The 18,742-nt window shown below is 35.0% G+C and overlaps 1 protein-coding gene across 1 annotated transcript in view; it reads left to right on the top strand.

Moving 5' to 3' along the window:
• Window positions 1-1,454: 1,454 nt before the first annotated feature.
• LOC129288041 (DNA replication ATP-dependent helicase/nuclease JHS1-like) overlaps window positions 1,455-18,742 on the top strand; it is a 24,842-nt gene continuing 7,554 nt past the window's right edge. Inside the window, 20 exon segments of the mRNA XM_054924360.1 lie at window positions 1,455-1,590; window positions 2,136-2,318; window positions 2,608-3,138; window positions 3,541-3,708; window positions 3,786-4,010; window positions 4,271-4,333; window positions 4,872-5,078; window positions 5,175-5,228; window positions 5,319-5,380; window positions 5,644-5,776; window positions 6,138-6,248; window positions 6,394-6,490; window positions 6,739-6,821; window positions 8,523-8,588; window positions 10,156-10,311; window positions 10,452-10,507; window positions 10,596-10,653; window positions 10,731-10,841; window positions 17,047-17,199; window positions 17,295-17,528. Of these exon segments, the coding sequence (XP_054780335.1) occupies window positions 2,632-3,138; window positions 3,541-3,708; window positions 3,786-4,010; window positions 4,271-4,333; window positions 4,872-5,078; window positions 5,175-5,228; window positions 5,319-5,380; window positions 5,644-5,776; window positions 6,138-6,248; window positions 6,394-6,490; window positions 6,739-6,821; window positions 8,523-8,588; window positions 10,156-10,311; window positions 10,452-10,507; window positions 10,596-10,653; window positions 10,731-10,841; window positions 17,047-17,199; window positions 17,295-17,528 (2,544 nt within the window). The 5' untranslated portion in view covers window positions 1,455-1,590; window positions 2,136-2,318; window positions 2,608-2,631.

The raw sequence follows: 18,742 nt of genomic DNA, 5'->3' as shown, positions 1-18,742 counted from the left end.
TCCACCCTTGCTTACATTATTGGATATTTTGGTAAAATAAATTATTCTACCTTTCAAAAATATACTATGTTGGATGGAAAAAAAAGTTTATACAAGCTTAAACAATATTTTTCCTTTTTTTTCTCTTTTTTATTGGGCTCAGTATTCTAAAAAACTTGGGGATATTTTCGCCTCCCACCTAGACTAATTTGAACTCTTTCTATATGAGATCATGATTATCAATAGCAGTGCCATAGGTACTTTAAATGCTTGTGATATATTTATTTAACATGATTATATATTTTAAGAATTGAACTCGAGATTTTAAGATAAACTGATTCAACTCTTTGATCAGTTGAATCAAGTAACAAGTTAGTTTAATTTTTGTGAACGCTATTCTCAAGTTTATTCATGCAATTTCAAGTCATATTTAATTTATTATTTACTAGACTATACGTTCACATTTATCTTTAAAACTTTAAGTTGTATTTGATTCGTTAGTTATCCTTTGAGTGTTGATGTGTTTGAAAGTAATACTTTCTTTAGTTTTTATTATATTGATTTATTATGAAAATATTTGTCTTATAAGATTGAAAATATATTAATTTTATTACTTGTCCAATCATAATTTGATCACTATCAAGTTAATAAACCTTGGTTTATAGTTCCAAATAAATTACAAACATCAATTTAAACACTAACAAAATAAAAATCCTAGTGATAATTGAAATTTAGGGTCCATAGTCTTTTGTTTTTGAAAAACAAAAATTAAAAATACTCATTGAAATAAGCATTCTAAATTTAATTATTTTTAAAATTGTTCTCATTTTTGTTTTTTTAAAAATATAAATATCTTAAAAATTTTTTTGTTTTATTTTATATTTTTAAAATATATTATATTTAATTATTAAAAATTATAGTCACATTCACCAATTACTATCATAAACTATTATTATTAATTGCCACCAATTTTTAGTTATATAATTAATTTTTAAATTAACATAATTAAATGGATTTTTTTATTCTGTTTTAAAAATTAAAAAAAATGTTGTAAAACAGTTTTTAAAAATAAAAAATAAAACAAAAACCAAACAAGTCTTTAAATACCTTATTTGTAATTGAATATATATTGTAATTAAACAAGTATTTAAACCAAACAAAAACTAAACAAAAACTATGTTGTAATTATATGAATAAATATTCTTAACTCATTTTTGTATCATTAATTCAACTTTTTGAAATATAACTGTAATTTTTTCAATCATTTTTGCTCCATTACCAATGATAATTACTTAAAAATTGACTAAAAATATGAAAAATGAGTAATTTATGCGTGAAGTACGCCAATTTCATGAGCAACAGCAAAAGTGCAGGCCCATCAAAAGTCATGGGCTCACTCTGTGAGAAGCTACAATGGTTTAGGCGGGAAACCGTGAAATTTTCATTCGCTTCCCTCTTCACTTGCAAACTGAGGGGGGACATGGCCAGATGGGGAAGCCAAACGTTGCGCTGCCTTCTCATCGTTCTTTCTTCATTCTTGGGGCGTCTCCATCCGTCTTCTCCGTCTCAGAGCTCGCGTGCGTCCCCTACTTCGTTGTGCTCTTGAATCAGGTGCGTCGCCTTTCTATTTGCCTTCTTTGTTCTGGTATGGTTCTTTGTACCCTTTATTTTGGTTCCCTTTTATGGTTCTTCGTTCTGGCTCCGCTCGTTCTGGACTCTGATATGGTTCTTTGTTTATTTGTTCTGACTTGGTCTTTGTGCTTTCCTTGGATGCTAGTCGCTCACTTTGGGAACATTTCCCCTATCCCTATTCTTTTCCCACTTGCCCTCTTGCTCTTCTTCTCACGCTGCTTCGACTGGTTCTCCTTGGAAGCGGAAGATTGTTGCTGTTGCTGCTATGGAGAGGTCGGGTATCGTCCTCTCCGTCACTGGTGGCGATTTGCGTCGATTCCCCACTTCAGGATGGAATGCCTTGAAACTCCCGGCTTGTTTGGTTGAATGGAATGCCCGAATGCAATGCAATGTTTTTATCAATGCAATGTCTCATTCTGGTTGCTGATCATTGTGGCTTTTTTTTTAAGAGCTATTTTTTGAGAAAGGGTTGTTATATTCTGGTTGCTAATTTCTCTTCGCCGCTCTTCTATTTTTCTTGCTAGCATTAGTCGCACCGCCGTGTACCTGAGATCCAGATTCGGTGGGATTGAGCATCGCACAAGTGGCCGTTGCCTCCATTGCCATTAATTTCCACACAAGTGATGCTTGCTTTGCCTCATTCCCGTTTCGTGGGGTCTTAAGCCCTTCAATTTGATATAGTGACTACTCTGTGTTCCCTCTACAAGGTAGCATTCTTGCACTGATGGAGAACCCAGCTTTCATTTTTCATGTTATTACACTTTTGAAGCTGTTTGATTTTGGTTCTGTGTAAATGTTCGTTTCTGAGTTGCTTCCTTCTTCTGATTCTTTTCTTTTAGTCCTGAATTCTACTTTATTTTTGTAATTTGACTCATCTTAAGGTGGCCTTGCTTGCTCATAATTAAAATCAGTACTTCTTTAATTTCTTTCTTTCTTTCTTTTATGCCATTCGTGCTGAGTAGTCTGATGTTCCGTTTTTGCTCTGGGTTTTCATAGTGCAAAAGCTTTGTATATCTGTCCATGCCTCCTAGGAAGAAACCCAGCTCTTCTAAGAAATCGAATCTGAGCAGCCAGGCTCAGCCTTCTAAGTTCGGCATTCAGCATTTTTTTGAGCGCCACACCCAGAATGCTCTTGTAGCCTCTCAGAAGCAGCCAAAAAATGATCCAGCTGCGAACCGTCCCATTTCTGCTCCCCAAGATTCCAAGTCTGTTGCATCTCCTAACTCTCATATTCCACCTGTTGCTGGGTCGCAAGCTGTCGCTCCAAACAATTTAGATTCCGTTCTTGCTAGAGCTGAAAGTAAATTGAACTCAGACTTGGCTGGGCCAAAAATTGAGAATTCAGAATCGCAAAAGCGTAAAGACACCCCGCAAGTTGGAGCAAATGAATTCAATAACGTTTCGCAGGATACTCCTTCAGAGAATTTGTTAATACCAGGGTTTGATGCTGTGGAAAATCTCCCTGAGGCGTCTCCGGAAATTTCCAAGATTGTGCCTCATAAGCGCTTTAAGTTCTCGCCTGGGATGGTATTTGCTTTAAACGATGTTTTAGACCTTTTTTTTTTTTAAAAAAAAAACAATTGATCATTTCGCTCCCTTTCTCCTAATTATTAAACGGATTGTCGGTTCTCAGTTATTCAAAAGTATCACTTAAATCCAACAGGTTAGGACTCAGTTGGGATAGCTAATCAGTTATGGAAATTCGAAGTTTATTTTCCGAGAATACATTCTCAAAAATGCTTCAATTGTACCTGAATTAAAACAACAATTTTTATTGCTTTTACTTTTAACTTGGAAGTGCTAAAAGAAGCACATTTTCTTTGTGACTACCTTCCTATGCAAGTTGCTGATTAAATTGCAAGTTTACATCTTTGCTTGTTTCCTTCAATGTTTCTAATTATATCTTTGCAAAAATATACTTGTGGATAGTTAATAAAACAGAGCCAGGATGATGGGGTTGATGAAGTCACATGGAAGATATCTCCTGTGAATGAAAGACTTCAAGCAGTTTCAAAACACATGCCTCAGATGATTCAGGCTTTGGCTGAATCTTCTAGAATCAACTTATTGCCCGTTGGGATTTCCTCAGAGAATCAGGCAAGTGTTTGAGGAGACACTGTTAATTTCATGTTTTATCGTTTAATATGGTTATAAATTGCCAATGCATGGTGCAGACTTCTCTGACTAAAGGTGGCAAATTTGAAAAGATACTTGCTTCACCAGCTACAAAGGCTGCTGAGAGGTCAACAGTGTTGAAGAATGAAAAAGGCTTGAAACGTATAAACGCAGACCAAGACATGGTTTTTAACGTCAGTTCAACTGCTGTGAATGGTTCTGGAGTAATTACTGTACAGAGCCCCTTCCGAACTCCACCATCTCTATCCTATTGCTCTGATAAGGTATTTTAATCTTCATAGTTTATTGGTCCTATTGATCTGTTATTTCATCAATTTATACTATACATTTCAGAATATAAAAATATGTAATAGTGGAAAACCTCTCCAACGATGTAAGACAGAGATGTAAAATTCTTGGAAAAGTTTTTCTTATTTATTTTATTTTATTTTTCAACATGCTTGTATTTTTCTGGTCACCTTCCCGTCTTTCAAATAATGCTTTTTAGTACCATCTTCATTTCATGTTGAATTTGAAGGTGCAGCTAGTCAGGGATGTTGAGCACAATGGACTATCTGACCAGCTTTATTTAAGACAGCATAAAAAGGTCAGGCCTTTGGACTTGCTTTTGCAATATTAATTCATTCAGATCTAGTTCATTGAAATTTGCAAATTTGAGGCATGTGGTATTAAATAATTCCAGTTATAATATGTAAATTGCTGTTTGCAACACCTTGTGCCTGTAGTAACAAGGACATTAATACTTTTCCCTGTCTGATAGTCTACTATATTCCTTTTGAAAAAGAAGATATAGAGGAACCAGTTAGAGCTAGACTAGCAAGGAAAAGAAAATGCTTTGACTTCTGAGTGGGATGACAGGAAACATATGACAAAGGAAATGCATCCCGAGCAATTTACATATGAAGAAAAATAATTACAGTTTCCTGCTTGCTGGTTGCATGGACAATTTCTTCAAAACTGTCTCCTGTTCTTGTCCTACCAATTGCACATATTTCTTCTGTTTCGTGAAAAGGGGCTTGTGACCTTTTACACGCCAGACTATATAGCAGTTAAACCTCAGGAGTTACAATGCTTGCGGAAGCCACACATTCATTAGAGTATTTCTTTTTTCTTTATTTCTATAGGCATTGCTTGAACTGTTAGATCAAGTCGAAGATGCCATTTGTGTTGAAGATGCTACAATCTGTGATAAAAGTGCAAATTACATTAAGTCTCAAGATGGAATTGCTGATAATCTGCCCATCAGAGTTGACTCTGCAGCAGAAAGCACTATAATTCATAAGCCCAAAGAGGCCCTTGGTGGGTCCAGTTCTAATTATTTGGTCTTGGAGGTATTTTTTCTTTGAAATTATGGTCTGCTATGAATAAATTTTTTATCAACAAAAATTATATTCTGGTAGGCTTACCACTTGTATGTTTTGTTATAGGTATCTGAAAAACATAGTCTTGCTAATTCATCTGCTTTGCAAGGCCCATACAAGGTTTATTAAGGCTTATTGCTATAACACCGCAATTTATTGCTTCTAAAGATCTTGTAATTGATTTACATTTACTTGATAAATTGCTTCTAGGTGCTTCGTTTAATAAATGAACAAACTGGAGAAGAGAAGGCTGCAAACTTGTTGGAAGAGTGGTAAGTTGGTGTGCTTAAATCTATGATTGTTAATCAGTAAAGTTGATCGTGTATATATATATATATATATATGTAATAGTTCAAAACAAGACATTATTTGGTATGTCAAATGGTTTTGTTTTTTGCTGACTCCAGTTGAAAAATCTTGACTAAGTATTGGTCTTGGAATTTAAATGAATTATTTGATTGATTTTGAGTTTTTTTATTATTCTCTGTTGATAATAATTTTGAATAATTATAGTAATTGTTTAAAATTATTACAGGTCTTACAGTGTTGTTGCACCTGGAGATACTGTGAATATAATTGGTCAATTTGATGATTGGGGGCATTGTGATGTAGATCATGATAATAATTTTTTGATTGTACACCCAGATATTCTGGTGTCTGGGTCTCGGGTATTTATGATTTGCTATCTTGAAACTATATTTATTTATTTATTTCTGTCCATGACTTTCCTTATTTTATTTACTTCATTAGATATTTTTTATATGATGTGGTAATTTTACAGGATCAATGTTTCCTAATTCTCTCTAATTGGATAACTTTTATCTTATCGGAATTTTATTTATAAAATGAGAATGCCAATATTTGCTATTGTAGAAATGTTGCTTTCTCTTTCCTATAAACGGTCTTGTTATTTTTAAACAGAGATTCAGATGATCTTTTTTGAATCCCTTTTCCAGTTTTTTTTTTTCAATGTTTATTTCACTGTTTTTTATTTTATATGTTTCCTTCTGATATACAGAATTATTCCAGGTAGCTGCTAGTTTTACTTGTCCAAGGAGAACTGTCTTAGATGAGAGGCTAAAATGTAATGAGCACTCAATTGCTGCATTAACTGGAACCTTACTTCACCAAATTTTTCAGGTCTCTAAAGCTCCTCTACCTTATAAAGTTGTTATTGCATCTTTATAATTATTTTGCTGTGATGAAGCATGCATCGAATTTCAGATTCATTTTCTTCTTCTTCCTTTGTTTTTTAATGGGATGGGGGATTTGATGGGGATGACAGGCTGGACTTATCAAGGATAGTCCTTCAACAAACTTCTTAGAGGAATATGCACGATTGGTACTCCAGAGAAACATTGAAAGCTTGTATGCATGTGGAGGTGAGGGTTTGTGTATGTATTTATATTAGTGTGTGCGTGCATGTGTGTAACATGCATAGCTAGTTCTTACTTTGAGCTGCGAGTTTTTTCCAACCCTGGTTGCAACCATAATCATCAAAAGGCTGGATAAAATTCAGTGTTCTTGTGGCTGATTCTTAACATCTTCGTTGTAACTTGTTCAAAATAAGTTTTTGATCTGTGTTCTGTATCATCAGGAGTATTAATTTTTGCCTTTGTGCATATTTCAGTAAATGAAAATGATGTGCACAAAACCTTGATAGACGCCATTCCACGAATATTAAATTGGATCAAACTGTTCAAGAATTCAGAGGTGCGTTAAAATATCTCTAGCTTTTGTCCACGAACTATCAACTATCATTAGCTGTTACCTTTTGGAATGCATGTCATTGCTTTTTGCCGCCAAATGTAACTTACAACAGTACTGCACGGCTTTGTGATCTTTTTGATATAGGTATGAACAATGCTTACAAAATAACATGAAATTATGCTTATTATTTGGCCTATCTTAACAATAGTTTTAAGTCTTGAATGGTTAGGATTTATTGGCAAGAATTGTAAAGAGTCTTGAAGAATAAAGGATGATTATTTTGTGACTCCTATGATGCTCACCATGCCTATGACACACATCATTGGGCTGTCAAAGCCTTAAAAGAAGAAAAGAAAAGGGAATCATGTTAAAAGCATTTTTAACGTAGATGCATGGGTTAGTGCAAAATGTCGACTTGAAAATGGGAAAAGTAGGCTACTGTATTCATATTTTGCGTAAGTTTGTTTACCGACAGAAGATTATTTAAGCTATGTTTTGTTAGAACTAAGTGATATTTTACAATTGTAAACGCATAACACTATTCAATTCATTTACTCATTTAGAGGGCCTCATCCCTTATTCATAAGCTACTATTGGGATACTCCATTTGTCCCATAGTATAGAAAATTGATAATTAATTCACGATTCTCAAAAAAAAGTTAGTTGAAACTTTGATCTATTAAAAAAATTTCATCTTTCCAATTATACCCTCATTAAATATTCTATATAAGTGCCTTGATAATGACAATTGAAATTCTTATGAATCAATTTTCAAAAAGAGTAATAAATGAAGTGGGGGTATAATTGGAAAAATAATTAAAAAAATTATCTGATGCCTTAAATTTTTGGATCAAGCAAGGCTTCTAGAAGATGCCCTATATTGTGGTTTGGAGGGAATACAAGTTATCTAATAGAATAACATCTACTAATGAATAGCTAATCCTAACTAATCCCAATTAACAATACTTCCCCCCTTTGAAATGATCCTTGCTGTCAATGATCTATGCGATAAAAATTTTAAAATTCATTGGGACATTTCAAAATCTGTATTATTGTTTAGAGACTCTTGATTTGCACAACTCTATGGCTCAATGTAGAATCCTTGGCCAATTGTGTATCTGCAGTAGTTGATGGTGGCCCACATGCTTGTTTTACCGCCCAGATACCACATGGCCCAACTCCTTGGTGCCCCAAGCTCATTGCTGGTTCTAGACTAATTTAACTAATTGCTCTCAACAAGAGTATATCCTTACTCTTTATTAGCCATAATAGCAGTTGGGTTTGGACCTCCCTCCATAACTTGTATTATATGGCCTTAGATGCTTGAGCCGATTTTCTTCTACAGCTGTCCAAACACCACATGGCCCATTGCTATATTGCATACGGGTTTAGCTAGCAGAAGCTTTAAAGAAGCTTACTATTGTCTGGATGTTAGAAGGGAGGCCCCAATGAAACAAATTATAGCTATCGCATGGGACCTATGTATATTTTGAATGGTTGTGGGGAACTTCATAGGGACTTTCCCAAAATTTTATTTTAGGAAGAAGTATTACAGAGAAAACACACTAAGTAAAGCCTGTCAATGTGTACTTATATACACTTCATATTTATAAGTAATCTGCACTGTATATAATATATATATATATATATGTGTCCACGTGTATGGTGTTTTTGTTTCTCACTAATGACTTTGGATTTTGACAGGAAAACAGAGATGCTTATGTTGATTTTGGATGTGATGATGGGATAAAGAAAGTCAAAGTATCTGAGGCAAGGACCAAACTTGATCACTCTGTGCTTAACCATTTGATCAATTGCATATCACTATGAATCCATATGTAATTTGTTGGTGAAATATGATTGTAAATAAAAAGTTGTTGGAGTTGCTGGAGAAATTACTAGGTGTTAATGTTGATGCGTTTTTGATTTTGTAAATTTAAAGTTTTCCATCCAATAAGTTCATGTGCATATGTTCTTGTTATAAGTGTTAGAATTGAAATTAAAAGTAATGTAGTTTTTAGTCATTTCTATTTTTGATATTTCATTATTTTCTGATGTCCCTAATTGTAATTTGTCCCTAATGTAGGCCTCCATATGTGTTCATACATACTCATGTAATTGTCTCAATCTGAAAATAATAAAGCTGGGATTTTCAGACTTACTGTCGTGGTATTTAACATTTGTTGGGGAGAGAAATAAGCTTTGTGAGTTTTTGGGAACAAAGCTTTGTCCACACTCTTAACAAAGTTTTGCTGTTGCTCTTCTTTTGGTTTGCTTTCTTCAGTCATTGTCTTTCAGTCTAGCATCTGGTATAATTTTTTCTTTCTAGTAATTTTCTCTCAGTTCTGTTGCTTTTTATAGTGGCCAACCCTCACTTAATGGGATAAAGTTTTTGTTATTTTGTAGCCTTTATAGATTTTGGCGCATGACTATGCCATTTGTTTGATTCCTTTTCGCTTCAAAGACCTTAGAAACTCTACAGAACTTGGTGACTGACCTAACCATGCCAATTGTACTATCATAGGACTTCACGTGTCACTCCACCCTCCACACTCTACTGTAACATTGTTCAAACAGGCTTCATGTGCTGGTACTTGTCCTAATGTAGCCGTCTCCTATAGTGGATCTTCTGCAGTAGTGGATCCAGCCCAATTTGCATCTATGTATACTTCATCTCTAGAGTTTCCTTTCTCAAAGAACAATCCTTTTCCCCAGGAGTTGTCATCAAATATCTCAAGATTATGTATACTGCCTTCATATGTTCCTCTTGCAGACTTCTCTCATGAATTGACTTACCATGCTTATGGGAAAGCAATGTCTGGTCTTGTGTATTAGAGATAGATGAGCTTACTCAACAATCCTTGATACCTCCCTATATCAACTGGAGTTGTCCTATCATTCGGGCTTAACTTGTTAGTGGGATTCATGGGTATCTCATCTGGCTTTGCACCCATAATGCCTGCTTGCTTCAATAGATTTAAAGCATATAGAATCCTGAAATTTACCATAAGAAAATACACTTGAAAGAGGTAACATTACAGTTTCCCAAAGGAAATATACTCTAGATCTGTTGAATGAACTAGGCAGGTGAGGGGGCATGATTAATATCTGATAAGCCTGAGAAGGAGCATGATTAATTTAATTTTTAGTATTTTCATCATTAATTCCTAGTGTCCTTGATTGTAATTTATGTCTAGAGTAATCATGTAATTGTCTTATTCTAAAAATGATAATTTCAGAGTTTCAGCTGACATACACATGTATGTATTGTTTTTAGTTTTCTGTTTTTTCAATTAAAAGAACATTATATAGCTAAAGGCATCTGTGTCAAATGTAGGTGCTTGATATTGAGGAAATGGCATGGGCTCCTCAATATGGTTTGAAAGGGATGATTGATGCTTCTGTCAGTGTGAAAGTTCTACCTAAGGGAAATGAAGCAGATGAAAAGGTCATGCCATTAGAGTTCAAAACTGGGAAAGCAATGTCTGGCCAGGCAAGATTCTGGTTCATACTACTACTAATCTATGCCATAGAATGTCGGGTTTGATTTATATTTTTATGGGAATGCATAAAACGTCACTCCAAGTTTTCTTGTATGATATTTCTGATGACAATTGCATTTGATATTTCCAGTCATCCATAGAACACCGTGCCCAAGTGATCTTGTACACTCTTCTGATGTCAGAAAGGTGTGTAATCTTTTTCTAGCAACATATCTATAATAAAATATTTTAAGAAAACGTCCTTTTACTTATTTCGGATGGTTTAATTTGATAGGTACCTAAAGACTATTGATTCTGGTCTTCTATATTATCTCCAGTCAGATCAGACGGAGGTAAGGTCATGTTGATACTAATTAGCTATATCTTTTTAATAAGATGGGAAGTCTTATCATTTTTATGTTGCATGAAGGGTATTGTTGTTCAAAGATCTGACTTAGTTGGGCTAATCATGCGACGTAATGAGCTTGCAAGTGATATTCTGAAAGCATTAACCACTCAACAACTGCCTCCAATGTTACAGGCATGAACTTATTTGACACTCTTACACTCGGTGCTTATGATAACTTGATCAGATGTCACTACCTGTTTTTCATCTTTCTATTTGTAGAGTCTGAGCATTTGCCGAGGTTGTCGCCATCTTAATGTTTGTAGCATTTATCACAAGGTACTTTACTTGTTCAAGGGGTTTATAAAATTGTTATAATTGTTTCTGTCTCGTTCACTCATATGATAAGTATACTTAAATTTGCTTTCGTAAGATTCCTTTAAATTTAAGTAACAGGATCTGTTCTGACATGTTCTGAAACATTAAGTTGCTAACTGAAATACTACTGGCCTGTCTGGTTCAAAAAATGATAGAGAATTTAACAGAATGATGATTAGAGTATTTGTGTGGTATGACGTTTAGGAAAAGTGAGATAAAATAAAATAAATTTTTGATATTTAGTTTGTACAAATAAAAAGAAAAGAATATGTCTCCCTCCTTCCTCTGTTCTTTCTTCCTCTTCACCAATGAACCCCAAAAAGTCATCATTCAGACTTGAATGGAGGACGTAGAAATCATTCACAAAATAATCAACAATGAATTGCAAATGGAATTGAGAAGAACATTATTGCAGAACCAGACTTGAACGAACTCGCAAATGGTGAACCAGATTGATGGAGAAGGAAACCACATCTGGAATGAACTGTCGAACTTGTGTTCAAGGAGGAGCATCAGATCTATGACCAAAATGAACCATTGAACTAGACCTCTCACAAATCCAAACCCAGATTCGGTGAAAAGGAAAAAGGAAAAAGATCCACGGGTCGATGAAAGACAAATCATATCTGTGATGCAAGTGGAATTGTGAAGGTGAAGGAGTTAGAGGTGACTGCCGCTAAGTGGGGAGATCTATGGTGGCGGCGGCGCTGGAGTGGGTAGGAGTTTGATGGTGCGGTGATGTCGAGGTGAAGGTGGTCGAAGGTCGCTACTGGTGATTGGTGACTATGGTAGAGGTTTACTAGCTGTGGTGGATGGAGGAAGAATGGCGATGGAGGTGGCATAAAGAAGAATAGGGAGGGATGGGGTATTTTAAGTTCAATCTGATTTTTGACCTCTGGTAATTTTCATTGATACCTATCTAGATGAGAATGTGTTAATAGAAAATAGAGAAGAAAGTAGAATAGAGATAAAGAAGTAGAACAGAATTGGGAAAGAATGAGGAAGAACAAAAGAGATAGAGGGAACCAGAGAGAGAGAGAGATTCTGATCAATAGACTTCCGTTATGTCAGATAGGCTATTTACAAATGAGGAGGCATCCTAATGCTGAGTAAAATCATTAAAAGACTGCTAAATGACCTAACTACCTTTAGCAGTCAATTGCCATATAAAATACAAATGTTTTTATTATTTTCATATCAATAACCCTCCTCGCAAGGACTCTTGTCCTCACAGCATAATCCTTAGGTACAAATTTCAAAACCAGACAGAAGAACCTTTTCTCTTAAAGTCTGAAAATCCCTTTGGGATAGTAGTATGACGACTGATTATTTGAGCTTTTGACTTGACTATTCACTGAAAATGCCTTTAGCCTATGCTGCTCATTTTCGTCCTTTTTCTTCTTCTTTCTTGTTTTAAAAAGCTAGTACCATTGTTTCAATAAAAAAAAAAAGGAAGCCGGTACCATTCTTGCGGGTCCACCATAAGATAGTCAGTTGTGCGCTGACTTATTCTTACACACACGGCACTGTAACACTCCCAGGCAACATACTCGCATGTGCAGCAATCCCAATGTGCGAAGAACTCTGAAATATGATCCATACCATGTCCCAAAATAGCGAAACTTGGCTATGCATCTCAACCCTTGGCACCCTATAGGCTAAATGAATAGAACCCAACAATGGCTGAGAATAGAACACAACACCATGGAACAAACAGAGGTCCAGGATGAAAGAAAGATAAACCAGTGACGGGAAAGAAATAGGAACCAGCAACCAAGAAGAAATTGAGATGGAAGGTGACAAAATCTGGAGATAACAATGAATTTGAAAGAACCGAATCATGAGGGACCCATGGTGACAGAGGTTTTGCGACAAGAAGGGCCTTCTTTTTTAATTCTTCCTAAGCAACTTGACCCGTAAACTTAGAAGGTGCAAAATTGAGGGACAACCACTCCATTTGAAGTAGACAATGCTGTTTTTCTTTGGGTAATCTTGAATCATCTTGCTCGACTGCAAGAACATACCAAGGATCCTTCTTGAAATCATTGCCATCACGAACCAGAGGTTGCTGCACTCTGTCGCATGTTTCTGGGAAGGAGATTGAACAAGACCCGTAATCTTTTGGAGCAGCAACAGTTCTTGCTCATCAATGACCTCGTTTGGGCTTGTTGGGAAAGGAACCGAACCAAATCCATCTTCTTCTTCAACAGAAGCAACTGGGGCATCGTCCAAGAATGATTCTTGCAGCAACAATTTTCTTAACTCTGTCACATCTTCCCTTACAACACTCCACTTTTTAAGCTCTACGGCTTTATTTTTGAGCTCCATTGTTATATGAGAAAGTTGCTTCATATTTATGATGCTGAGGATGACCAGGCTTTGAATGCCACTGTTATAGAAAAATAGAGAAGAAAGTAGAATAGCGATAGAGAAGTAGAACAGAATTGGGAAAGAATGAGGAAGAACAGAGGAGATAGAGAGAACCACAGAGAGAGAGTAGAGAGACAGATTGTCATCAATAGACTTCCATTATATCAATAGGCTATTTACAAATGAGGAGGCATCCTAATTTTATAGGAATGCTGAGTAAAATCATTGAAAGACAGCTAAATGACCTAACTACCCTCAACAGTCAATAACCATCTAAATGACATGTACTTTTATTATTTTCGTATGAGAATGATGATTACCAAATTTTTGGTAATCTCATCTATTATGGTAAACATAATTGAATGAAGAAATACCAACCAAACGCTATAAATGAATGAAATGCATTTGGATTGTGGCTAATCCTGATTCAGGGTATCAAACTAAACGGGCACCATGTTTCTAATATGAATAAACAATAACGTAGGTTAGATTATGATATTTTTCTTAAATCTAGGGAACCTTCATGACTACCGTGCTATATTTTTTTTTAAATAAAGACTACCATGCTATTTAAAGAGCATAATAGTATCTTCTGCTTCGATTCCTGATCATGATAATTGGAACAATTTTGTGTAATTTGGTATCATTTATTTTAGATTTATGTCTTAGTTAAAAGATGGTGGATCGTTATAAAAGTTGAAAAGCTCATCCATGGTTTCCCCCCATTTTCTAGAAAGTTTCGGTTAAGATCTAAATACCTCTATTTCCATCAACAAGGATTGAGTCTAGCAAAGGGGTTAATCCCTCACAATGTCATGAACCAAGATTCAAATTTTTGCTAAGAGAGATGTCCACATTTAGTGCCCCAACCGTGCCCCAAATAGGATTAATTCCAATAGGAGGATGCCTATGAACAATAGAAAAATACCTGTATTTGCACATATTTTTATTCTTTTTTAATTAGGGTGTTGGACCTCAAGTTGTAGAAAATTTGATTATTTCATGAGGAGTTAATTATTTGTGCCTTAATCATAAAAAATGACATAAATATCTAACTATGACTGTTTTGGAATTTGAAATAACTGGGCCTACTCATGGATTTGTTGCACTGGTATATAAAATTTTGAAAATGCAGTTGCATGCAAATTTAGCGAGAGAACAGTTAATTTACAATGGACTCCATTCTAATCATCTATATGGATTGATTTTGTTTAGAACTATTTTGTGACAATTTTTTTTTTGTCACAACAGTTTTTCAGTGGCACACTAGTTCTGAAAATGGAGTTTTATGTGCGGTGATTTGTGTTGATGAAATTGTTGAAAATTTTAACCATGAAATTCTTATTTTTTTGTAAATAGTAGCAGCAATATATGGAACCAAGTATGATACGTGTTAGATGTATTGGTGGATGTTATTAGTATTGTAAGAAATAGAGGAATAATTCGCTAAGTAGTGTGAGAGAGGGGCACACATATATGGTGTACCCTTGACTATCAAATAAGTGTGAATGAGATATCTCCTTTTCATTTTCCTAATCTAACACATTTGGTATTAGAGTGGAGTTTGGCTCATCACACCTCTGGAGGCAAGGCTGCACGAGAATTGGATACCTGGAATAGAGAATTGAAGTGTTTGCAGGACTTTTGGAGAGCACTCAGCTGAAGCTTCATGAAAGTGAAGTAAATAGAGAGATACTGTGAGAGTGGAAGAGAATTAGGAAATGATAGTATTGATCATTTTCATTATAGAGTGTATAATATATACATGGGATTAGGGACTTATGTCTTGTTACTGTTATAGTACTAACTAACAAAGAATCATGACTAACTAACTAATTAAAACTACATTATTCTCTAACCTCCCTCAATCATAGTTGGGCGTTAGCCTTTTAATATCTCTATTAAAGTTTAGACCAGAATTTGGTGGACATCACTGAGCGGAAGCAAGTCATCAATTGCATCAAAACAACAATGGTAGTGGTGGCATCGAAGATTGCTTTGTCGGTGATATAAGAATGGTCATGGTGGATAAATTGACCACACATTCAGAACAATCAAGGATCTGCAACTCCATATTTCAGGCTGGCTCCTTAATGGTTTGTATGGAAGTTAGAACATAGTACACCATCAACAAAGCACCGTCATTTGGAGATTTTGAAGTTTGACTGAACAGGCTTTTGTGGCTTTTCCTATCTGTGCTTTCAGTACTTTGACATGGATAATACACCTCTTGCCTACTGAATTAAGTATCCGAGCATTCATTTAGAAAGGATAGTGTTGAAGTGGCCCATCAATTCTTTGAAGCATTGATCTGTTGAACCTACTTGGGTTGAATATATCAGGCACCTTGAGGCTCGATTTTTTGATGTGAATCGATGGTTGAAATCATGAACATGCAATAAGATGGATCAGTTTAGGATTACTAGGGAAGCTTGATGAGCTTGTAAAGGAACTAGATATTTTAGAGAACATGGTTATTAACTGCTACATCAAAGGCTTGAGGAAGGAATATTTAGAAGGCTTTTGTGGTGTTCAAGTTAGTTGCAACAGTTCATGCATGCCACGCCGTGCACATGGCGGGAGTTCAGGAGGCCTATATTGATGATGAGTCAGACACGCGGTTTGTCAATATCTTCTTTGCAGTCATTGTTTTCATGAGTTTTGACTTTGGAAGTAATTTGACTGTTTCCTTTCCTTCACTGAAGCTGGCATCAAACTCTGTGGGGTGCCTTGGGTTCACCAGGGCTGAGATCTATCATGCTCTGCAACTTAGAGCCTTATTCGGCAAATAAAGTAGCTTGCAATGGAATTCAAAGAATAAAAGAAACAGATAATGTGTTTGAAAACCCTTTTAAAGGGAGACTAGAATTACATTTATTTGCGATAGCATGTTAAGAGAATCAGACTGAATTGGTTGGTTTGACTGGTACTTCTCCGATCTGATGTAAAGGGAAAACTCAGGGAAGGAATAACTCATCAAAACTCATAAAACCAGTTGGTCAACTGGTCAAACCACTCTCATATATATCTATATATATTTTAACGAGTTTGATCCATATTTCTAAGCTATGATTTTTGCATATCTATACTTAATAAACTGTGTGAAAGGAAAATAATGGGCGCAACTAGATAAAAAATTGTGTATATATTCTAAAATTATAAATTATAAATAACTATATACAAGTTAGATATCTTGTGCTGTAAACTTATTTAGTTTAATTTTAGTTATAAAATACGTATATATACATTTGAATGAAGATTATGGAGTGTTTCGTTTTTATAATTATAGAGATCATTTCTTTTATTATAAGCATATTATTTAAAATATATTAATTTATTCATGAATGGTTTGACCGTGGTCTGACCATTGCCAATGGTCTAAACATTGCGAAATGGATTTAGGCTAGGTAGTTATGATAGAGCTGATGTGGGATATCTATAGTCCATAGAGTAGCTAAATAAAGAAAAGATACGAATAAATACTATTCCAATAAAATCAAAATGGCTTGTGTTGAGTTTCAATATTCTGATCTTGTGACACTGTTTTTATTCCAAGCTTTTCATGATCTTATACCATATCTTGTGTTAGCCTTTTGTCTTGTTAATGTGCTTATTTGTTCATCTTCTGGTGTAATATCTTGAAATGCTTAAGGTACAAGGAGGAAGTGCAATGAGTAGTGGATTGGGAGATGTGTTTGATTCACATACTAATCACCTTTCATCTACTTATTGTAAGTTCCTCTGCCATTGGGATTGGCTGATTGACTTAGAAGCAAAAGAGACTGAGTATAACTTTTAAGGCAGTGTTCTTTATACTTTCCCCTGAGGTCTCTTCTATGTTTATGTTAGCAATGTTCTTTATATTAGTTCTTATGTCTATTTCTCACTCTACTTTTGCAGTTTGTAAAGAAAGAGATGTGGCGATCACATGCTTTTAAAAGTCAGAACAGTACTGGCCTTTCTTCTGTCATCCTTGATGCTTCAAATAATATTCCACGTCAGAAATCTCTTAAAGATAATTGTTTCATTTATCGTTTTGTACGATGTGGTCCATCTTCCCTATCTGAAGATGGCGATCCTTCTAAAGCTACAACAAATTATTTAGATCTGAAACTAAGAAGTGGAGACTATGTGGTGCGAGTTATTTCCTCTTTCTTTTAATCTATTGAATGAGATATATGGTATCCAATTTTTTTTTCCCCACACAAAAACAAAAGCTTGTGATTGCAGACAGATTAATATTTGACGTGAATGCTGGTATTATTTTGTGATTTTCAGCTACAATTGAGATATGTCTCTAGCGTTATATTATTTTTTTGATGATTTGATGAGACTCACATCTTTATTTCAAGAAAAATAACATTGAACATGCATGAAGCAGTGAAGTATAATCAAATCCAAGCTCAAACAGAAGCCTGGAAATGATTTGTCCCTCTTTTTGCTTTTAGCCCATGGTTTCATGTCATTATGCTTTTTCTTTTACCCCACGTTGTATTTTGATTGGCTACAAGTCTGTCATTGATGGTTTAACTAGTACGAGATTATTGTTTAATTCCCAGAAAAAAAATGAGTATATTAACTTATTTTGCAAAGGATTATGCATATTATTATTTTTTCACTAATTGTCCCATGCTGTTAATTGATTATTTGTTTATTCTGTTTAACATTTTAGATATTGAGCACTGAATCTAGCCGTCAAGCATTGCCAGTGGGGTGATTACAGATATTAGTCATGCCCATGTTTCTGTGAGTATATTACTTTTGTCTGTTTGATTTTTTATCATTTATACTCTTGCGCTTTTGCATTGTCATTTACTTCCTTTGCTCTTTTATTAAAGCATTGCAAGGATTAGAAGAAGCAAAATCCTTGCTGATACAGTTATGTCTTACCAACATGACATTGTTTGTTTTATCTTTAAATCTTCTAGGTTTCCTTTTCAAAGCGCCTGTGGATTCCTGGAACACCTCCACTAGCCAAGATCTCTATAAACAGGTTTGGAGAATTGATAAGGATGAGGTGTGACTTCATTTGCTATTATGAGGTGCTTCTCTGGTTATTGCTTTATTCAAATCCAATTTTCAAGACGTGTGCCAGTATTCAAATTAATATACTTGTATGATTCATTTGTGACTCCTCCCCCCTAAAGGTTAATCTAGTACAGCTTTTTCTGCAAAATGCTCGAAGTACTCATCTGAGGAAAATGATTGTTGATCTTGAGGTTAGTTACTGCTATCATGTACAATCTCCCAACTTTAGCTTTACTAGCTACTTATTCTGTCTGTGTTGCCCCAGGCTCCTAAATTTGACAGTGGATCTGTGCTCAGTCAGGACCCAGCAATATCATATG

Source organism: Prosopis cineraria, unplaced genomic scaffold, assembly GCF_029017545.1.
Source record: "Prosopis cineraria cultivar Desert tree isolate PC_DT_omini unplaced genomic scaffold, ASM2901754v1 PC12, whole genome shotgun sequence".
Lineage (NCBI taxonomy): Eukaryota > Viridiplantae > Streptophyta > Magnoliopsida > Fabales > Fabaceae > Prosopis > Prosopis cineraria.
The sequence above is the reverse complement of the archived record's forward strand: the minus strand, read 5'-3'. Positions and strand labels throughout refer to the sequence as shown.